Source organism: Taurulus bubalis (genome assembly GCF_910589615.1).
Source record: "Taurulus bubalis genome assembly, chromosome: 4".
Lineage (NCBI taxonomy): Eukaryota > Metazoa > Chordata > Actinopteri > Perciformes > Cottidae > Taurulus > Taurulus bubalis.
In genome coordinates this window covers 19,500,935-19,518,002 of record NC_136592.1, presented here as the reverse complement: position 1 = coordinate 19,518,002, position 17,068 = coordinate 19,500,935, and the positions used below count along the sequence as shown (strand labels likewise).

The following is a 17,068-nucleotide window of genomic DNA, read 5'->3' as shown; positions in this document are numbered from 1 at the left end:
TCCCCTCCCCCCCCGTCCCTTTGCTCAAGTGCCGATTCAAGCATATCTAAATAGCTCTACATCAAGTGCTCTTTGGCCGAGGAAAACCTTTATTGCACATTATGAATAAATGTTTAACATCTTTGCTGAATGATTACTGTTAGTGCTGATTATCTTCATTGTAGAGTTGTATTTTTGTCAGTGATTTATTTCTTCACGTGGAGAAAGACATCATGAGGCTATAGTCAAACCCTCAGTCTCCTCGTTGCCTTTATCCAAGTTAATTCTAATAACTATAGGTATTCCTAGGGCACTCTCAAGAAATATGAATCTTGAAACCCACAGGACAAATTGTTTCATATTACACTTGTAGGTAGGTATATGAACACTGTGCACCCCTTTTTACTTTTGTCATGCAGCTATTTAACAGAGGTGAACTTTGATGTTGGGCTCTGATCTGAACTGGTTGTCGGTTCTATCCCCTCTTATTCGGTTTTCTCAGGAGGAACTACTTCCATCAGCAGCTGGAGATGCATGGTGATGGGCCCTACGGGGGAATGGAGGTCATGACATCTCCATAACATCAGCACAATACAACCCTGTATTAAATGTGTTACTTTTCTATACCTTTGAGCACAATATTTCCAATTGTATTATATACTGATGGTCAAGAACAAATAAACATATTTAAAAAACTTCAAATTTGAGAGTAAACTTACTCATCAGTTTGCGTGCCCAGTTGACCTTCCGGTGGACAAAAGGGTAGTAGAGGAGAAGTCCACTAAAGATGAAGATAGTACAGTAAAGGTACTCCAGGGCTGGCTTATCAATGATGGGAGCCAGGACTAAGTAGCAGGACACCAGGACTATTAGGCCTGGTATGACAATCGGCACCTTTGAGTAATCACACAATCACACACCCTCAAAACAAAATACAGCTTCAAATGGACACTCACACTATTTCTGCAACTGGAAACTAATAATGCCTATTGAGAGTCAACAATCAACTTGGTTGACAAATGATTATTAAAACCAATAAGATAATTGCAACTGTGTAGGGGTGAGACAAAATAAGACAGTATTTGCAAAAGCCCATTTTAAACTTTCAAAAGAATTAAGACTATATTTGGGTTTCTATTAAGAACTGTGGAAACAATCTAGATCAGACTTGATTGTGTGTAAAGATAGATTGCAGCTCCGAATTAACAAAGCACCAGAATGCATGAACCTGTTAAACTATAAAAGTAAAGTACACTATAAAAGAAGAGCTTCGTCCAAACAGACAGCAAGCCTCACCTTTACTGGTCGATGGAGCTCCTTCCTGGTGAAACGCATGACGATGAGAGCCAGTGCTGTCAGACCGTAAAACACCCATTGAGCAAAGCTGAAGTAGTTAATGAGGGTGTTGATGTCTGCTGGGATAATGTAGAAAATAGCCAAAATACCCTAAAAACAGACCGAAAAATGTATTGTTAACTGGAAAAGAAACAACACAGTGAATCAATAATGTATCTGAATTGAAGTGATATATTGTAATATTGATTCCACTGTTTTGTGTTATACATTCACAATTTGTGTTATCCAAAAAAGTGGTTTTGGAGGAGCTTTAAATTGTAACAAACTGTAAACATAAGGGGAAAGACCATGCATAATAATTGATACATTAAAAAAGCCAGACGATCATATCAGACAAAATGTAAAAATATTGAAGGAGATTAAGTATGTAGAACTCACATTGAATATAAGCGCAGGGGCTGGAGAGTAGCGCTTCAGGCTAATATAGGATAATATTTTAATCATGTGACCCTCTCTGCCAGCTACATAGGCCAGTCTGTGAAAAAAAAGAAATATGTTTTGTGCTGTTGAGTTCTTCTTGTACTGTACTTTTTTTGTTCTATTTCTTTTCTTTCCTCTTGTCTGTCAGTCTTTCCACCTCTAGCGTACATCCGTATTGTCTCTTTCCATTTTCAAACACTGTTTATTTTCTTTTTCATACATACAAATATGCACAACACATTTTACACATGCAGACAGAGGAAAATATATTCTTTTACTCCTGTATTTCAGAAATAATGTGGCAGTTATCTCTTTTACCTGCCAGCTGTGAAGCAGCTTCCATTGGCAGAGCCGAATGTAGAGAATACAACAAAGAGAGGAACAATCCAAGACAGTGGGTACAGGACTCTGTCTCCAAAAGTCTAAGGAGGCACAAACAAATCCTTCAGAAAATGCAAGGGAGTAGTGTAAATTAATACTGAGCTATTACTGAGGTTTGATCTAGCATCATATGGAATAAACTAAATGAGCACATATCCTGCAAATATAAGTGAAGAGATAACATGGCTAATGTAGGCAGTCATTATTACCATTACTGACTAATTCTCAAACTCCATGACTGAACTTTTCTAAAACTATGGCAACCTTCTTTGCTTCTTACCAGGGCAACAGCTGGAGACAACAGCAGTTCAGTGGCGGTCATAACAGTGAAGTAAGCAACGTTCACAAATACGTAGCAGACAGATACCAAAGGGATCCCAATGAGGATGGCCAGCGGCAAGTTCCTGCGAAAAGGGAGTGCAGCCTACCATGTCAGACACGTTGCTTTGACTTTTTATAATGACCATTACATATTGCAATAAAACAACTGTCCAGATTTCACTTGTATAGGTACCTCTTAAAAACAACTGAGCAGAGTATAAGTACCTCTTAAAAAAGTTTTAGTTTGTCTTACCTGGATGGGTCTTTCAGCTCTTCCGTAATAAAATTCAGTTGATTCCTAAGAAAACAAGGAAGGAGTTATCTTTAAAGTTAGCATAATGGCATATAATATAAAATACAAACAACTATAGTTGTTTAATCATAGGCATTTGTCTTCTCAATAATCTAAAAGCTTGATCATTCTCCTCTGCAAAGCACCGCACTGAAATTTGCATGGACTTGTTCAGCCAACCAGACAGGCCTAGTTTTTCCCTGCAGTGATATGTAAGGGTTCACTGCCTGTTCCTTCAATGTCAGTGACAAGTTATTTTGGTATTTTATGTGGTATTTCTCACAGGCTTTGCCCTCTAATTGGCCTTATTGGTACAAAGGGTTATAGCCTTCACCCCTGCTGTGATCCCAACATGACAGCATCAAAATTAAAATGTGCTGGTCACATGAGGCCAACTCTTCCAGGATCCCTCAGAGAAAGTGACGGAAATGGAGAATGCACATGTCCCAAATGGACCTTACACATTATAAAGGAACCTCACTCGGTGGTCACAGCAAGAGACACAAGAATTGTGCAACTCCAATGCTAAAGTACACACACAGGCAGAGGAAATTCACTCATAAGAGGAGAATCTAACCAAAATTAACCTGCGGCCACTCTGTAGTGCACTAACACCTCTCTACACAAACACAGGCCTCTTTTACTGTCCAAAGACAGAAACTATTAGAAATCTGTTCAACCAATGCACCCTTTAAGTACAATCAAAGGTGGGAAGACCATGGCCAATGGCTGATTCAAGGAATGGTGTTTTAGCAATGGTGCACATAAACCACCCCTGCGAGTACTGAACCTGATAGGCAAAAGACCTGAGGGAACAGCTGGGGAAGTTGCTGCCACTCACTGGGCCCCACTGCACTCCCGTGTTTCTGCAACCCAATAACATGGTATCTCATTGCCGAGTGGATATAGCATACATACCTGTTGACCATGCTGGAGAGATTTTCTATTAGTTGATGACATCCCTAACTTGGTTAACTTAGGTTAACTGCACTATGTGGAACATGTCCTATTCCTATAACAATAACGTTGTCCAAGGGTTGAAATCCCACATTTGGAGAAAGGGCATGAGGGTCGAGAATAGCTGAAAGGTTGAGAAGGGTCAGCAGTGCTCTTAATATAGAGCCAGTATAGCAGGAAAAGGCTCATCGCATTTGTTGAGAAAGTACACTTCAATGTACTGCTTTAGATAGGAGTGTGGTCAATCCCATACATCTTGTGAAAGGGCAAAGTGAAGTGAACTATAACTGTTACCATCCATCATAAGCCCAAAGCCCATTATAAAAAGCAAGTCCAATTCCTCCAATAGACGATGACGTGCCGTCAAATGTATTCGAAAGATTCTCAGTGTTTCCTGGACACAAATATACAACAATACAGACAGATTAATTGTTATTATTTGACGTTTCACTAAAGAAATGTAATGCAGAGTTTTATATTAAAGACACTGAATATTAGGCCCACCTCTTGCCAGCATTACCATGCCAGCTACAACTATGACAAGGATGATGAAAAGTTTGGCGAGAGTGAAGAAGTTTTGGATGTAGTTCGCCAGTTTGACACTCAAACAGTTGACGGAGACGATCAAAACTGAGAAGAAGAAATTCAAGAAAATACAGTACCAGTGAAATGAATGGCATCTATGAGAGAAGAGATATTATTTATATACATTAATTATCTCAGAAATGTCCCTTCCCCTTTGACACAGATTTGAACAATTTTATAAAATAAAATGAAATAATAATTTGTTGAAATAATGTACAGAATTAGATATTATTGCATATCTAGTCTAAGCCATCAGTAAACTACGTTGGCTCCTATTTCTCCGAGTCCCCAGAGAAGAGAATTGCAAACTGTACTGAACATACAGTGTATCATTGATTGACCTGCATTAGTAATTTTGTGACCACTCTTAGGCAGTATAATCACCTATAATACCTATAAATATACATGTATATATATATATATATATATATATATATATACTGCTTTTAATTTACTAGATTAAAGGGAGACCTACATATAGCTGCTGCTGACAGACACTTGGTAACAACAAGAGGAGGAGCACAGCCGGAGTAGAAAGGAGTGGCGGCATATTCTGCAAAGCTCAGTGTGATGATGGCGAATGCAGACGGCTTCAGCACCATGACAGTGGTCCAGGAGTAAAGGTAGGCCGGGAGGGGGCCAAAAGCCTCCGTCAGATACGAATACTCTCCCCCTGATTTGGTGATTGTGGTGCCAAGCTCAGCATAGCACAGTGCTCCTGTGTACCACACACACAAATATACATTAACAAAGACAGAGAGAAGAGTAGAGATGTGACACACACTCATAGAGGACTTTTATAATTGCTTTTGGTAGAAAATGTAAGGAAAATTCAGAACTTTCTCTCACCAAGAAACATTTAAACAAACTCTCCGCCCACCCTCAAAGCCTATAACACCAAAGGTTCCTAAATGTAATAATGTATGTGAAATATTCTCCAACCAATTTCACACTTAGTTATTAGTTTGAATGGAAAATGAAAGAAAGGAATTAAAAGGAAATATAATAATGGATTTTAGAAACAAAATACTGTAAATGAGCCAAATTTGTAGATGATATCCGATTCATAAAGGCTCAAGACCGTTTCATTGTAATAGTGATTACTCAAGTTAATTATCCAATGAGACGACAAGACAAGAGCTTTATCTTACAGCACTGATCTCAAAGATTACAAAAATAAATGTTTATTACGTTATAAAGCTTCTTGTTAGCATGCTTTCTGTGTAAGGTATTACGTAAATTGCTCTGTGAATCTCTGAGCCAGTTTATATACAAAGGCAGAAATCAAAGTAGAGAGACAGACATCTTGTATTCTGATTACTGTAAAGTGATATTGGTTTGGATGCCGTTCTCACCCAGTGTGGCTAACACACCACACGCAGCCCAGATGAGAAGGCAGGGTCCAACAGCTCCAGAGTAAAGCAGAACAGCCTTGGGAGAGATGAAGATGCCCGAGCCAATCATCGTCCCCACAATCAGACAGATGCCACTGAACAGGCCAACCTGAGCACAGAAGTAATGGTACAAGTGTCACTTAAATTCTCACAGTTGAATTTCTTGAATTTTATCTTCAGTAGAATTCAGCCAGAAAGGGTCAAAAGAAAACTTTACTCTTTACATGCTCTATGCTGTGCGATGACAATAAAAGATTCTGGGATGGATGTTGGGATAAAGTTTTTTATTCACGATGAGGAAAAGTTCAGACCAATCCTTCCTTTGATGGATAAAAGAATGAAAGTCCAAGTTGTCCTTACTTTAGTATGGTTTATTTGAACACAAATGTGGAGATAAGGAGATATCAAATAGGGTCAGTCTCAGTGTGTCCAGTTTACCGGACAGAATCAGTTAGATATGAGGAGGGAAACACTGTACACCTAATCTAAACTACCAGTTAGCCAGGCATCTCCCCATACAAAGTCATCCACTGTGACTTTCTACTTCATTAGGTGAGGGCCAACCAAAGCTAAAAGAGGAGTGCATGCTGGACATGTACTGTTCCTACTGGATATGTGAACAATGTTGCAAACACTGCAGCAATACATGCTTAAAGAGCCAATCGTATCTTAAAGTTGTATATGTTAGTATTCTTATGCTTTTACATTGTTCACTATCTTCAACTACTTTCTATTTAAGTTCATAACTGACACATGGTTCACTTTTTAGCCATGCTAGCGGAGTAGCTCCAAGGATGGCAATGTGAATCAGTCATCTGGTTCACATGTTTGGTCTTGAGTGGAGTATTTCTCACGGCCCCCAGAAGAAGAAGAAGCCTCCTGGCTTTGGTGATCCCCTGACTTTTCCTCTAGTCTAGGGCCACTAGACTGACACTTTTGATTTTTAATAGAAAGGTCTCAACTTCTGAATGGCTTTCTATGAATTTTGGAATACACATCCACTGGAAATTTAGGATGCACAAACATATCTCGTGGATTTTATTATGATAGCCTATTTTCTCATCTCAACTATGTAAACTAAATATGTCATCCTACACACTTCTTAGTTAGAGTGAGGGGAAAGTAGGTGGTGCTAAATATCAACTTATCATAATACTTCTAATTTATCCTGTGAAATGTATCCTTTAAGTCCTCCTCTATTCGATTTGGGGAGCTTATGAGGCCTGGACACTACTGAGAGGATCACTGTGGAGTTAATATGAAAAGACAGTTGTTGTGGTACTCCCTGGTACTCAGTCCCAGCCCCCGTTAGAAGAAAAAGTACAGATGGTGAGATCCTTCTGTGTGAACATCTAATGAGACTTGTTCTCACACACATACACACACACGCGCATACGCGCACACACGCACACATGCACACATGCACGCACACACACATAAAGGCTAACACACTCACATCTTTTTGAAGCACAGTAGCTTTCTCAGGCTTCTTGTCTTTCGTGAGAGACGTTTTGCCACAACTGGAGCCGTTTTGCGACTCCTTCCTCCTCCTGATGCTGCCTTCATCCATTTCAGTCTGCTGGTGCATGAGAAGACACAAATCCATGTACACCTTTTACATCACACGTTGCACCAGTGTGTGTTGGAGAGTAAGGTTTTCTAATCTAATCTTTGATAAGATTTACAGGGAAACACTGTGTCTCCTACCAGTGGTATAAAATCCCTCTCCTCTACAATGAGGCTCACACAAGCGCTGAAAATACACCGAAACCTGTGTATTTACACTGCTAATCCAGTGATGTTACTGATTTGTAAAAGACGTTTGGCTTTGCACAGTGTTTCTTTTGGTTTCTAGATTATATATAAGTGACCGTGGCACAGTGGTTCTGATCCTAATCTAGTAACACTAAAGTTATATCATACAGCATTAACTGTTTGGAACAGCTCATAAAAGGGACGGCGGGTAAAAAGCCGCTACATTTATCTGTTTAGGGTGGATTTTCACTTTGCTGTAAAAGGACCATCATAAATTCCAAGAAGCCATGCACCTTGTATAAACCATTAGTGCAGAAATTGTAAATCCAAACACAAGTTCAGTTCAAGTATTATGAGTCTATTACATAGATAGATAGATAGATAGATAGATAGATAGATAGATAGATAGATAGATAGATACATACATACATACATACATACATACATACATACATACGTACATACATAAATAGAAATATTGATAGATAGATACAATTGCGAGTCAGACATCAAACATAGTGAGATGGTAAAAACCACACAGTCAACAGGTTAATGTTTCACTTAAAATGGTTGTGTTAATGTTTAATACACATGACAACTTTGTTGTGTTCAATACATATAGTTAAAGACAGAAAGTTGATCTTGAATGTAATGAGAATCTTTGAATTTGAAAATGGCTTTGTTAACACACTTGATACATTATTATAAATAAATCAATACATGTGTTAACACATGTTTACACTTACATGTGATGAAAAACGCCTCAGTGATGCTCCATGAACCTCAAATGTGTAAGCCCAGGTACAGTGAACCCACAAATAATACTAGGCCAAGTTAAATGAAGGAGAGCAGGAATGTCTGACACAAGTGAAAACCTGGGGCTCCCTGTGACCGAGCACACTCCTCCAGTGGGAGGTTCCCAGATCTTATTGGACATCCTAGATAGCCCTGGACGAAAGGGAGGTGGGTAAAGACAGAGCAGCAGAGGTTGCTCTGTAGACACTTTTAGGACTGTTTCGATTTTCAACAGAAAACTCTGAAACACGTCCTCCTCTTGGAGCTTGCCTAGCCTGACTTCCTTCACAATGCCTCTTTGATAAGGATACATGACACCCCTGCATGTGTGTGCATGCACATTTGTGTATGTGTGTGTTACATTCCCTTTCTACTCTGCATCTCCTTCTCCTCTCTTCAAAGTCTCTCTCTGTCAGACAAACTGCATTTTACGCTGGAACACATTCCTTTCTGTTTATTTCCAGAGCAGACCTTTTTTCAGTGTATTATCAGATTGTATTATGAATGTGTCTCCACCTCAGCATCAATTGTGTTGAAAACATCTGCTTCATTGATTTGGCTTGTGTGTGTAAACTCCAGCTTTTTGTTGCAGAGTGTTAAAGCCATTGAAATGAGAAAGGTTTAAGCTAGGTGAGAAGAACTTTAAGTCCATTTAGTTGGACAAAAAGAAGAAAGATAAGCCCAAAGCCCATTATAAAAAGCAAGTCCAATTCCTCCAATAGACAATGACGTGCCATCAAATGTATTCGAAAGATTCTCAGTGTTTCCTGGACACAAATATACAGCAATACAGACAGATTAATTGCTTTTATTTGATGTTTCACTAAAGAAATGTAATGAGGAGTTTTATATTAAAGACACTGAACATTAGGCCCACCTCTGTCATGGGTTGTCTTGTCTTGGGTTTTTGTCTCGTAACTTTCTGTTTTATTTTGAAGCCTGACTCCCCTCTCGTTTCAGGTCACTTGCTCTTCCTCATGTGTCACCGGTCTGATTGTCTCCCCTGATCCCTGAGTGGTTCCACCTGTTCCCCATTACCCTCATGTGCTTATAGTCTGTGTCTTCCCTCTGTCCTGTGCCAAAGTGTTTGTCCTGGTCCATGCACCAAAGCCCATGGCCACAGCCCTAGTTAGATTTTCACCAAGAGTTTTTGTGCGTAAGTAGTTTTGTTCTGTTTTTTTCCCCTCCTTCGGGAGCGCTTTATGTTTGAAGGTTTAGTGAGAAAGTTGTTTGGATCAAAGGAAACAATAAAGTGCGCCTGTATGGATATCCCCTGCATCTGGGTCCTCCTTTTAGACCAGGCCTGACAACCTCGTGCCAGCATTACCATGCCAGCTACAACTATGACAAGGATGATGAAAAATTTGACGAGAGTGAAGAAGTTTTGGATGTAGTTCGCCAGTTTGACACTCAAACAGTTGACGGAGACGATCAAAACTGAGAAGAAGAAATTCAAGAAAATACAGTACCAGTGAAATGAATGGCATCTATGAGAGAAGAGATATTATTTATATACATTAATTATCTCAGAAATGTCCCTTCCCCTTTGACACAGATTTGAACAATTTTATAAAATAAAATGAAATAATAATTTGTTGAAATAATGTACAGAATTAGATATTATTGCATATCTAGTCTAAGCCATCAGTAAACTACGTTGGCTCCTATTTCTCCGAGTCCCCAGAGAAGAGAATTGCAAACTGTACTGAACATACAGTGTATCATTGATTGACCTGCATTAGTAATTTTGTGACCACTCTTAGGCAGTATAATCACCTATAATACCTATAAATATACATGTATATGTGTATATATATATATATATATATATATATATATATATATATATATATATATATACTGCTTTTAATTTACTAGATCAAAGGGAGACCTACATATAGCTGCTGCTGACAGACACTTGATAACAACAAGAGGAGGAGTACAGCCGGAGTAGAAAGGAGTGGCGACATATTCTGCAAAGCTCAGTGATGATGGCGAATGCAGACGGCTTCAGCACCATGACAGTGGTCCAGGAGTAAAGGTAGGCCGGGAGGGTGCCAAGCTCAACATAGCACAGTCCTCCTGTGTACCACACACAAATATACATTAACAAAGACAGAGAGAAGAGTAGAGATGTGACACACACTCATAGAGGACTTTTATAATTGCTTTTGGTAGAAAATGTAAGGAAAATTCAGAACTTTCTCTCACCAAGAAACATTTAAACAAACTCTCCGCCCACCCTCAAAGCCTATAACACCAAAGGTTCCTAAATATAATAATGTATGTGAAATATTCTCCAACCAATTTCACACTTAGTTATTAGTTTGAATGGAAAATGAAAGAAAGGAATTAAAAGGAAATATAATAATGGATTTTAGAAACAAAATACTGTAAATGAGCCAAATTTGTAGATGATATCCGATTCATAAAGGCTCAAGACCGTTTCATTGTAATAGTGATTACTCAAGTTAATTATCCAATGAGACGACAAGACAAGAGCTTTATCTTACAGCACTGATCTCAAAGATTACAAAAATAAATGTGTATTACGTTATAAAGCTTTTTGTTAGCATGCTTTCTGTGTAAGGTATTACGTAAATTGCTCTGTGAATCTCTGAGCCAGTTTATATACAAAGGCAGAAATCAAAGTAGAGAGACAGACATCTTGTATTCTGATTACTGTAAAGTGATATTGGTTTGGATGCCGTTCTCACCCAGTGTGGCTAACACACCACACGCAGCCCAGATGAGAAGGCAGGGTCCAACAGCTCCAGAGTAAAGCAGAACAGCCTTAGGAGAGATGAAGATGCCCGAGCCAATCATCGTCCCCACAATCAGACAGATGCCACTTAACAGGCCAACCTGAGCACAGAAGTAATGGTAGAAGTGTCACTTAAATTCTCACAGTTGAATTTCTTGAATTTTATCTTCAGTAGCTCCAAGGATGGCAATGTGAATCAGTCATCTGGTTCACATGTTTTGTCATGTTTGGTCTTAAAGGCTTTGAAATGAGAAAGGTTTGAGCTAGGTGAGAAGAACTTTTAGTCCATTTAGTTGGACAAAAAGAAGAAAGATGTACACAAAAATTTACAGTTCTGTGGATTGTTTTCTATAGCATTTCATGTTTTTTGCGGCATGCTTTATGTTAAACTTCTTAACATTAATAATCAAAGGTAGAAATACCTTCAATAATTCGGCCATTGATATATATGCCGTGTGAGTATGATATTGTCTCAGTGATAAACAAAAATAAGTTATTCACAATATTTATTATACTGTTAAAGTAAACAAAGGTTACTGATTTGGGTTCAATCGCTATAATTAGGCACTTAATCTCAAAGATGACACTCAAAAAAAATATGCAGAACGTGTACGAATAGCTAGGTTACAACAATCTGGAGTTTTTACTGTGTAATCTGCTATTGATTTATATAACTAACCTACTCTGGTGGCTGCAGCTGTTGAGGCACTTTTTTGAACAACTGCTGCAGACAGAAGTCTTTCCTGCTCATGGTAATCAAAAGAAGTTCCAGACACGTTCACTGGGTCTAGGAATCTGCAACAATTCAGGCTTTTGGGCCGTTGTAGCAGATATGTATGTATGTTCAGTGCTGCATATCGACTAACAGAAAGAAAATATTCCCTAAAAATTGGAAAATAGTTTGTAGAATAGAAGAATCCCTTATTAGTCCCATAGTGGGGAAATCTATTCTCTGCATTTTGACCCATCCTTAGTATTTTGAGGAGCAGTGGGCTGCCCCTGAAGCGCCTGGGGAGCATTTTAGGTTTCAGTGTCTTGCTCAGGGACACTCCAACATGCAAGCTATGGGGAGACTGGGGATCGAACCAGCTACCTTGTGGTTGCAGGACGACCACTGTCTGCACGTTGCAATATCATTACTTCCATAAAATGTTTTATGCCAGAAAAAGATTGACTATGTCCTAATTAGATAGTATGTCCAAATAAATGCTAAGTACATGAAACAGTATGGACTTTGTCAGGGCATCTGCAGTACTTACTGAAGTAAAAAAAAAAAGAGCATGTAATCTGTAAACTCAGATTCAGTCAGAATCACGATATCATATTTCAGTTATTTATTTATTTTTATAAACATGTTTTACTTATTTATTATACCTTTACTGTGTGATTACATTTTTATTATACTTGTGTTGCTATGTATCTTGTTTGTTCGTTTGCACTATCCACTATGCTGCTGTAATCCTGCAAATGTCCTCGCTAAAATCGTATCTTATTGTGGTGGCCTGTTCCTTGTTCTTGATCCTCATCAGATTAAGATAAATAATTCCCCTCATAAAAGCATTATTTCGAATATGAATATAACATCCATTTATATGGCAAGGGAATGTCTTTAGATCACACAAATGCATTATATTACATGATTTGTAATCAAAACAAAATATGTCTCCAACACGTATCTTATTATTTAAATCATGAATTTAAAAAAACATTGTAAAGTGGTGAAATAATAACGCCTATTAAAAAAATACCTTGTCCATACAAAAGGCTATATTGTATTACTGTAAAATTAAAAATTAAAAATAATAATAAAGCGCCTATTGGTCAGGCTTAGGTAGACCTGAACAACGCCTTGCCAATCATAGCGCTGGAATGCTACGCAGGGCGGCTCTTGCCAAGGAATGTAGCGGGCCTCCTTCACACGCATGCGCAGCCTTCGAGGCTTCCGTCATACGGAAGTAACCGTGGTTTAATCTCAAGTAAAGTGGCAGTAACCGGGAACAACTTTCTAACTAAGACAGCACTGTTGGCTTTAGGATGAACACCACGTTGAAGCACTGGAAGGAGGCGGCCACTCTTATTTTAGCCGCAGGTCACAAGCTCGGTGCGGACAGTTTATCGTCAAGGACACCGCTGGCAGCTGCTGCAGGTTCACTGCTGGACAGCAGCAATGGACGGTCACACCTGCCGCGCAAGTCCTGCTTTGACTACGATGTTTTACTGCTTAAGCGAAGCAGTAAAAGTACATTCATGCCCAGCGCGTATGTGTTTCCCGGCGGCATGGTGCACTCTTCAGACTTTTCGAGTGAATGGCTGGACATTTTCAAATCTTTCAGCAATTCCCCTAATTTTGGTTTGAGAAGTGTCACCCAGCCGGTGCAGACTAGACCTCCGTTGTTCGCCACAGACCGCCTGAAACTGGGCTCCCCTATCCCGGGAGAGGTCGCTTTGCGAATCTGCGCCTTGAGGGAGACGTTTGAGGAGTCCGGCGTGCTCCTGTCTGTATCTAAACTGGAGGAGAAAAGCTTGTTAAAAAGTTTAGATGGCAGGTGGACCCCTGATCGAGATGGCCCACTGCACTACAACGTAAACGACCTGTGCAGTCGTGAACTCGACAAGTGGAGGGATCTGGTAAATCAGAACCCCTCTAACTTCATCAAGATGTGCAGAGAGTTGGAGGTGTTGCCCAACATCTGGGCTTTACACGAGTGGGGCAACTGGCTGACTCCCGCAGGCCGATACGGTGTGAAAAGGTTTGACACAGCCTTTTTCATCTGCTGCCTGCAGGAGATCCCACATGCACTTCAAGATGAAAAGGAAATCGTGTGCTTTAAGGTGATTCATAAATGTAACACAACACATTTACATCAACTGTTGACCAAATAGTTTTACAGGGAGGGATGGATAGATTGATAGATTATTCATCCCCAGGGGGAATTTGTTTGTGTCAGCAGCAAGCACATTACATAGTAAACATACAAATATTAAGTATGGGAAATACTCAATATATACAATAAAATAGCAGAACAAAACATTAATTTAAGAAAATTAAATAATTAAGAAAATGCAGTGATTTGGAAGTATATACAGTGAAAGCGGTGCTAGGCTTATTGGTGATTCAATTGAGGGAGGATCTGGCCAGAGGTGATTTATTATAATGTGTAAATATACAATTATTTTGTTAATTTAAGCTAAAATCAATGATGTAACAATTAGAGTTTAAACAATTAATTGATAAATCAATCAACAGAAAATGAATCTGATCATTGATCCTTCAGTTAAGTCCTTTTTCTTCTAGAAAAGTTCTGAACTATTAGTTACAGCTTGTCAATTGTGAATATTTTTTATCAGCCAGTGAGGAAGAATAACATTGCAGTACAGAAATGTCAAACCAGATTTGAGGTCATTTAGAAGCGGTGACTCCATGACATGTTTGTCCACCATAGAGCACTGACGAGTCGACTCTTCAACTGTAAAACATTCAGTATGTAAATATCACAATAAAAAGAGAAACAAAAGGATCTGTATCAAGAGTACTACTGCTACCTCTCTGTGTGTTTTTCAGTGGTCCACACCCTCAGAGGTTCTCCAGAGCTACCAGGCACAGGAGTTGTGGATCGCCCCTCCACAGGTCTATGAGCTCAGCCGCATGTGCCGCGTACCTTTGCTGAACGACCTCCACAATTTCTCCAGGCAGCGTGCCACAGAGGGCTGCGAACAGTTGCTGCCTGTTGTTTACTTAAAAGATGAACACTACACAACACTGCTGCCAGGTGCTGATCGTCCTTCTCACCTAACCCACATACAAACAGCAGTGAAGCATGCCAACTGTATGTTCTATTTAGTCAATTATATGTAGTTCTGCTTTTGAATATGATGAATGAATGAATCAACAAACCCCATGAAAACACCCAAAACAATAATGAATTGATCCCCCTAACAAGTGTTGTCTGTGTAGTGAAAGCCTGATATTTTTTATTTGTACCAAAGAGCTTCATTGTTGTCCAAAAAACTATTAAAAACACATCAGTGAGCCATACTGGTGGCATGCTATTTCATGATAATCATGGGGTAATGCAGTCATTCCTACATACTCCATCCGGATGCCATATATACCGACTATCACACCAAATCAGCTACTGAAAATAATCAACAACAAAGGCACTTTTGGGTCAAGTAAGGTTTGCTCAAACTAAAAAAAGGAATTTGCTTACAAGCAGGGTGAGAACGTTTTGAGAAAGTGACGTGTGTATTGTTTGTTTTGGTCTTTCATGGGATTTGTTGAATGTAAAATATAGAATGTTATCTTTTTTTTTAAGAATGAGCCATCGTGAAAACAACAGTTTGAGGTAGTTTAGCACTAGTGACTGGATCCGACTATGTTTATGATAGATTAACCATTTGTGGGTTTTTAATTTTTTTCTTTCTCTTGGGCCCTCCACTCTTTGCAGGTGACAGATGCTACCTATTGGCCACTTCAGGAGAAGATGGGGTGGGTACGAGCACAGATTCTCAGCTGGAGGATCCTCAGGAGCAAGATTCTGCACTGCACCGCATTGTAACAGTAGATCCATATACTATAACTCTACAGATCACCATCACTCCAAAATACAATCATCTGCTTCCGGTTTTAGCGCCGACCTTCCCAAATGACTCCAAAAGTAGGCTTTGACTCGCCCTCCCTGTTGGATGAGCCCCAACTCCCCTGTGCACGTGCAATGAAGCGAGACACGTTTCTGCTTTTCATAATATTTGATGGTTCTGTTACCAATAACAAATGTGATGTTCTATTCATTGGCTTCCTCCTGGCATATTGTTCATTTACAAGCTCGCTAAAGATCAGTCGGCAAACCTGTTATCAATCAATCAAACTTTATTTCAGACTCAAGGTCCAGATAGTACAAAACATGAAATAGAATAAAATACATACAAAAGCACAATTAAAATAAATAGACCTACCAATGCCTAATAAAGAGGCGGCTGTACCAATGTCTCCACAGCTGCTGCAGTACTAAACTTTATGTTTAATAAAACCAAGATGATTTCATCAGAGTCATTACCTCGGCAGATAAATATATACATAAGATTTCTTCAAACTGTTTGGAAAGTATAAACTCCTGCAGCCACAAACATGTACTAGCACTACACCATCTCGGTCTCTTCAGTAATATTTTCATGGCGTCATTTTAAGCTACTTGAAGTCTCTGTAGGCTTTATTTTTTGTAATTAGACCACAAGTGTGCAGTGGTGTACAATATGCTCTAAACAGGGACATATTCACTCCTGTACACATACCAAACTTGCGTGAGAGAATGTTTGCTTGTGCATACATCCTACGACATTGCCTATAGATGTCTTCATCATCGGTCATCTGTTCTGTCATAAAATTCATCTCTAGGTAGATTAATATTACTTACAGATTTGTCTGTATGAGCATAGTAGGCTAAGAAGTCCTCCTTTGTGAGAGTTGACCAGTCGAGTTGTTCTGTGTTGACTCTTATTCCATTGCTAATTAGAGCGGTTATCTCCGCTCAGTCGCTAACATTACAAAAAAATGGCACATTTTATTCAAAAGACGTATTTGTACTATCAACTCCTGTCCTGTGTCTGCCAGCTGACCATTGCTCTTCTGTGGAGGAGTTTTTAGATCAGGTTAAGTTAAAGTGAATTGGCTCTCAGTTCTTTCAAAGGTCAGCACGGACCATTTGTGTGGATTATTTTTGTCTCCTCGCAAGGAGGGTTAATTATGATGCTAATTAATTTTTTTCTTCCATGTGACTGTTGTACCGCAGTCATTGCCATCATATCTGATGGCAATGTCTCCAGCTCCTCCAGCTCCATGCACATGTATAATTGCCAAATAAGATGTGATTGTTAATGGACTTATTGTGCAAAGGTTTTATTCGGATACTAAATTCACATGAATTGAGAAGGCCACTTCAGAAGGACCATCAACCTTTGTGTGGTTCAGGCTACATTTGTTTTAGGGTAAACTGCTGAGTTTTGCTTGATCACTGCAGAGCTCTTTCCTTTTAATTATGCCAATTACAAAAATATGCCAATTTTGTTATG

The 17,068-nt window shown here is 39.2% G+C and overlaps 2 protein-coding genes across 2 annotated transcripts; one reads left to right on the top strand and one right to left on the bottom strand.

Moving 5' to 3' along the window:
- Positions 1 to 464: 464 nt before the first annotated feature.
- slc7a9 (solute carrier family 7 member 9) lies at positions 465 to 7,273 on the bottom strand (the record flags this gene model as incomplete). The annotated part of the gene is made up of 12 exons (XM_079217178.1): positions 465 to 526; positions 699 to 873; positions 1,276 to 1,425; positions 1,714 to 1,810; positions 2,074 to 2,177; positions 2,417 to 2,540; positions 2,711 to 2,755; positions 4,001 to 4,100; positions 4,211 to 4,336; positions 4,767 to 5,009; positions 5,647 to 5,794; positions 7,142 to 7,273. The coding sequence occupies 12 exons, from the start codon at positions 7,271 to 7,273 to the stop codon at positions 465 to 467; spliced, it is 1,506 nt and encodes a 501-aa protein (XP_079073304.1).
- A 5,760-nt stretch (positions 7,274 to 13,033) lies between these two features.
- nudt19 (nudix (nucleoside diphosphate linked moiety X)-type motif 19) lies at positions 13,034 to 15,668 on the top strand (the record flags this gene model as incomplete). The annotated part of the gene is made up of 3 exons (XM_079217019.1): positions 13,034 to 13,831; positions 14,562 to 14,769; positions 15,448 to 15,668. The coding sequence occupies 3 exons, from the start codon at positions 13,034 to 13,036 to the stop codon at positions 15,666 to 15,668; spliced, it is 1,227 nt and encodes a 408-aa protein (XP_079073145.1).
- Positions 15,669 to 17,068: the final 1,400 nt, after the last annotated feature.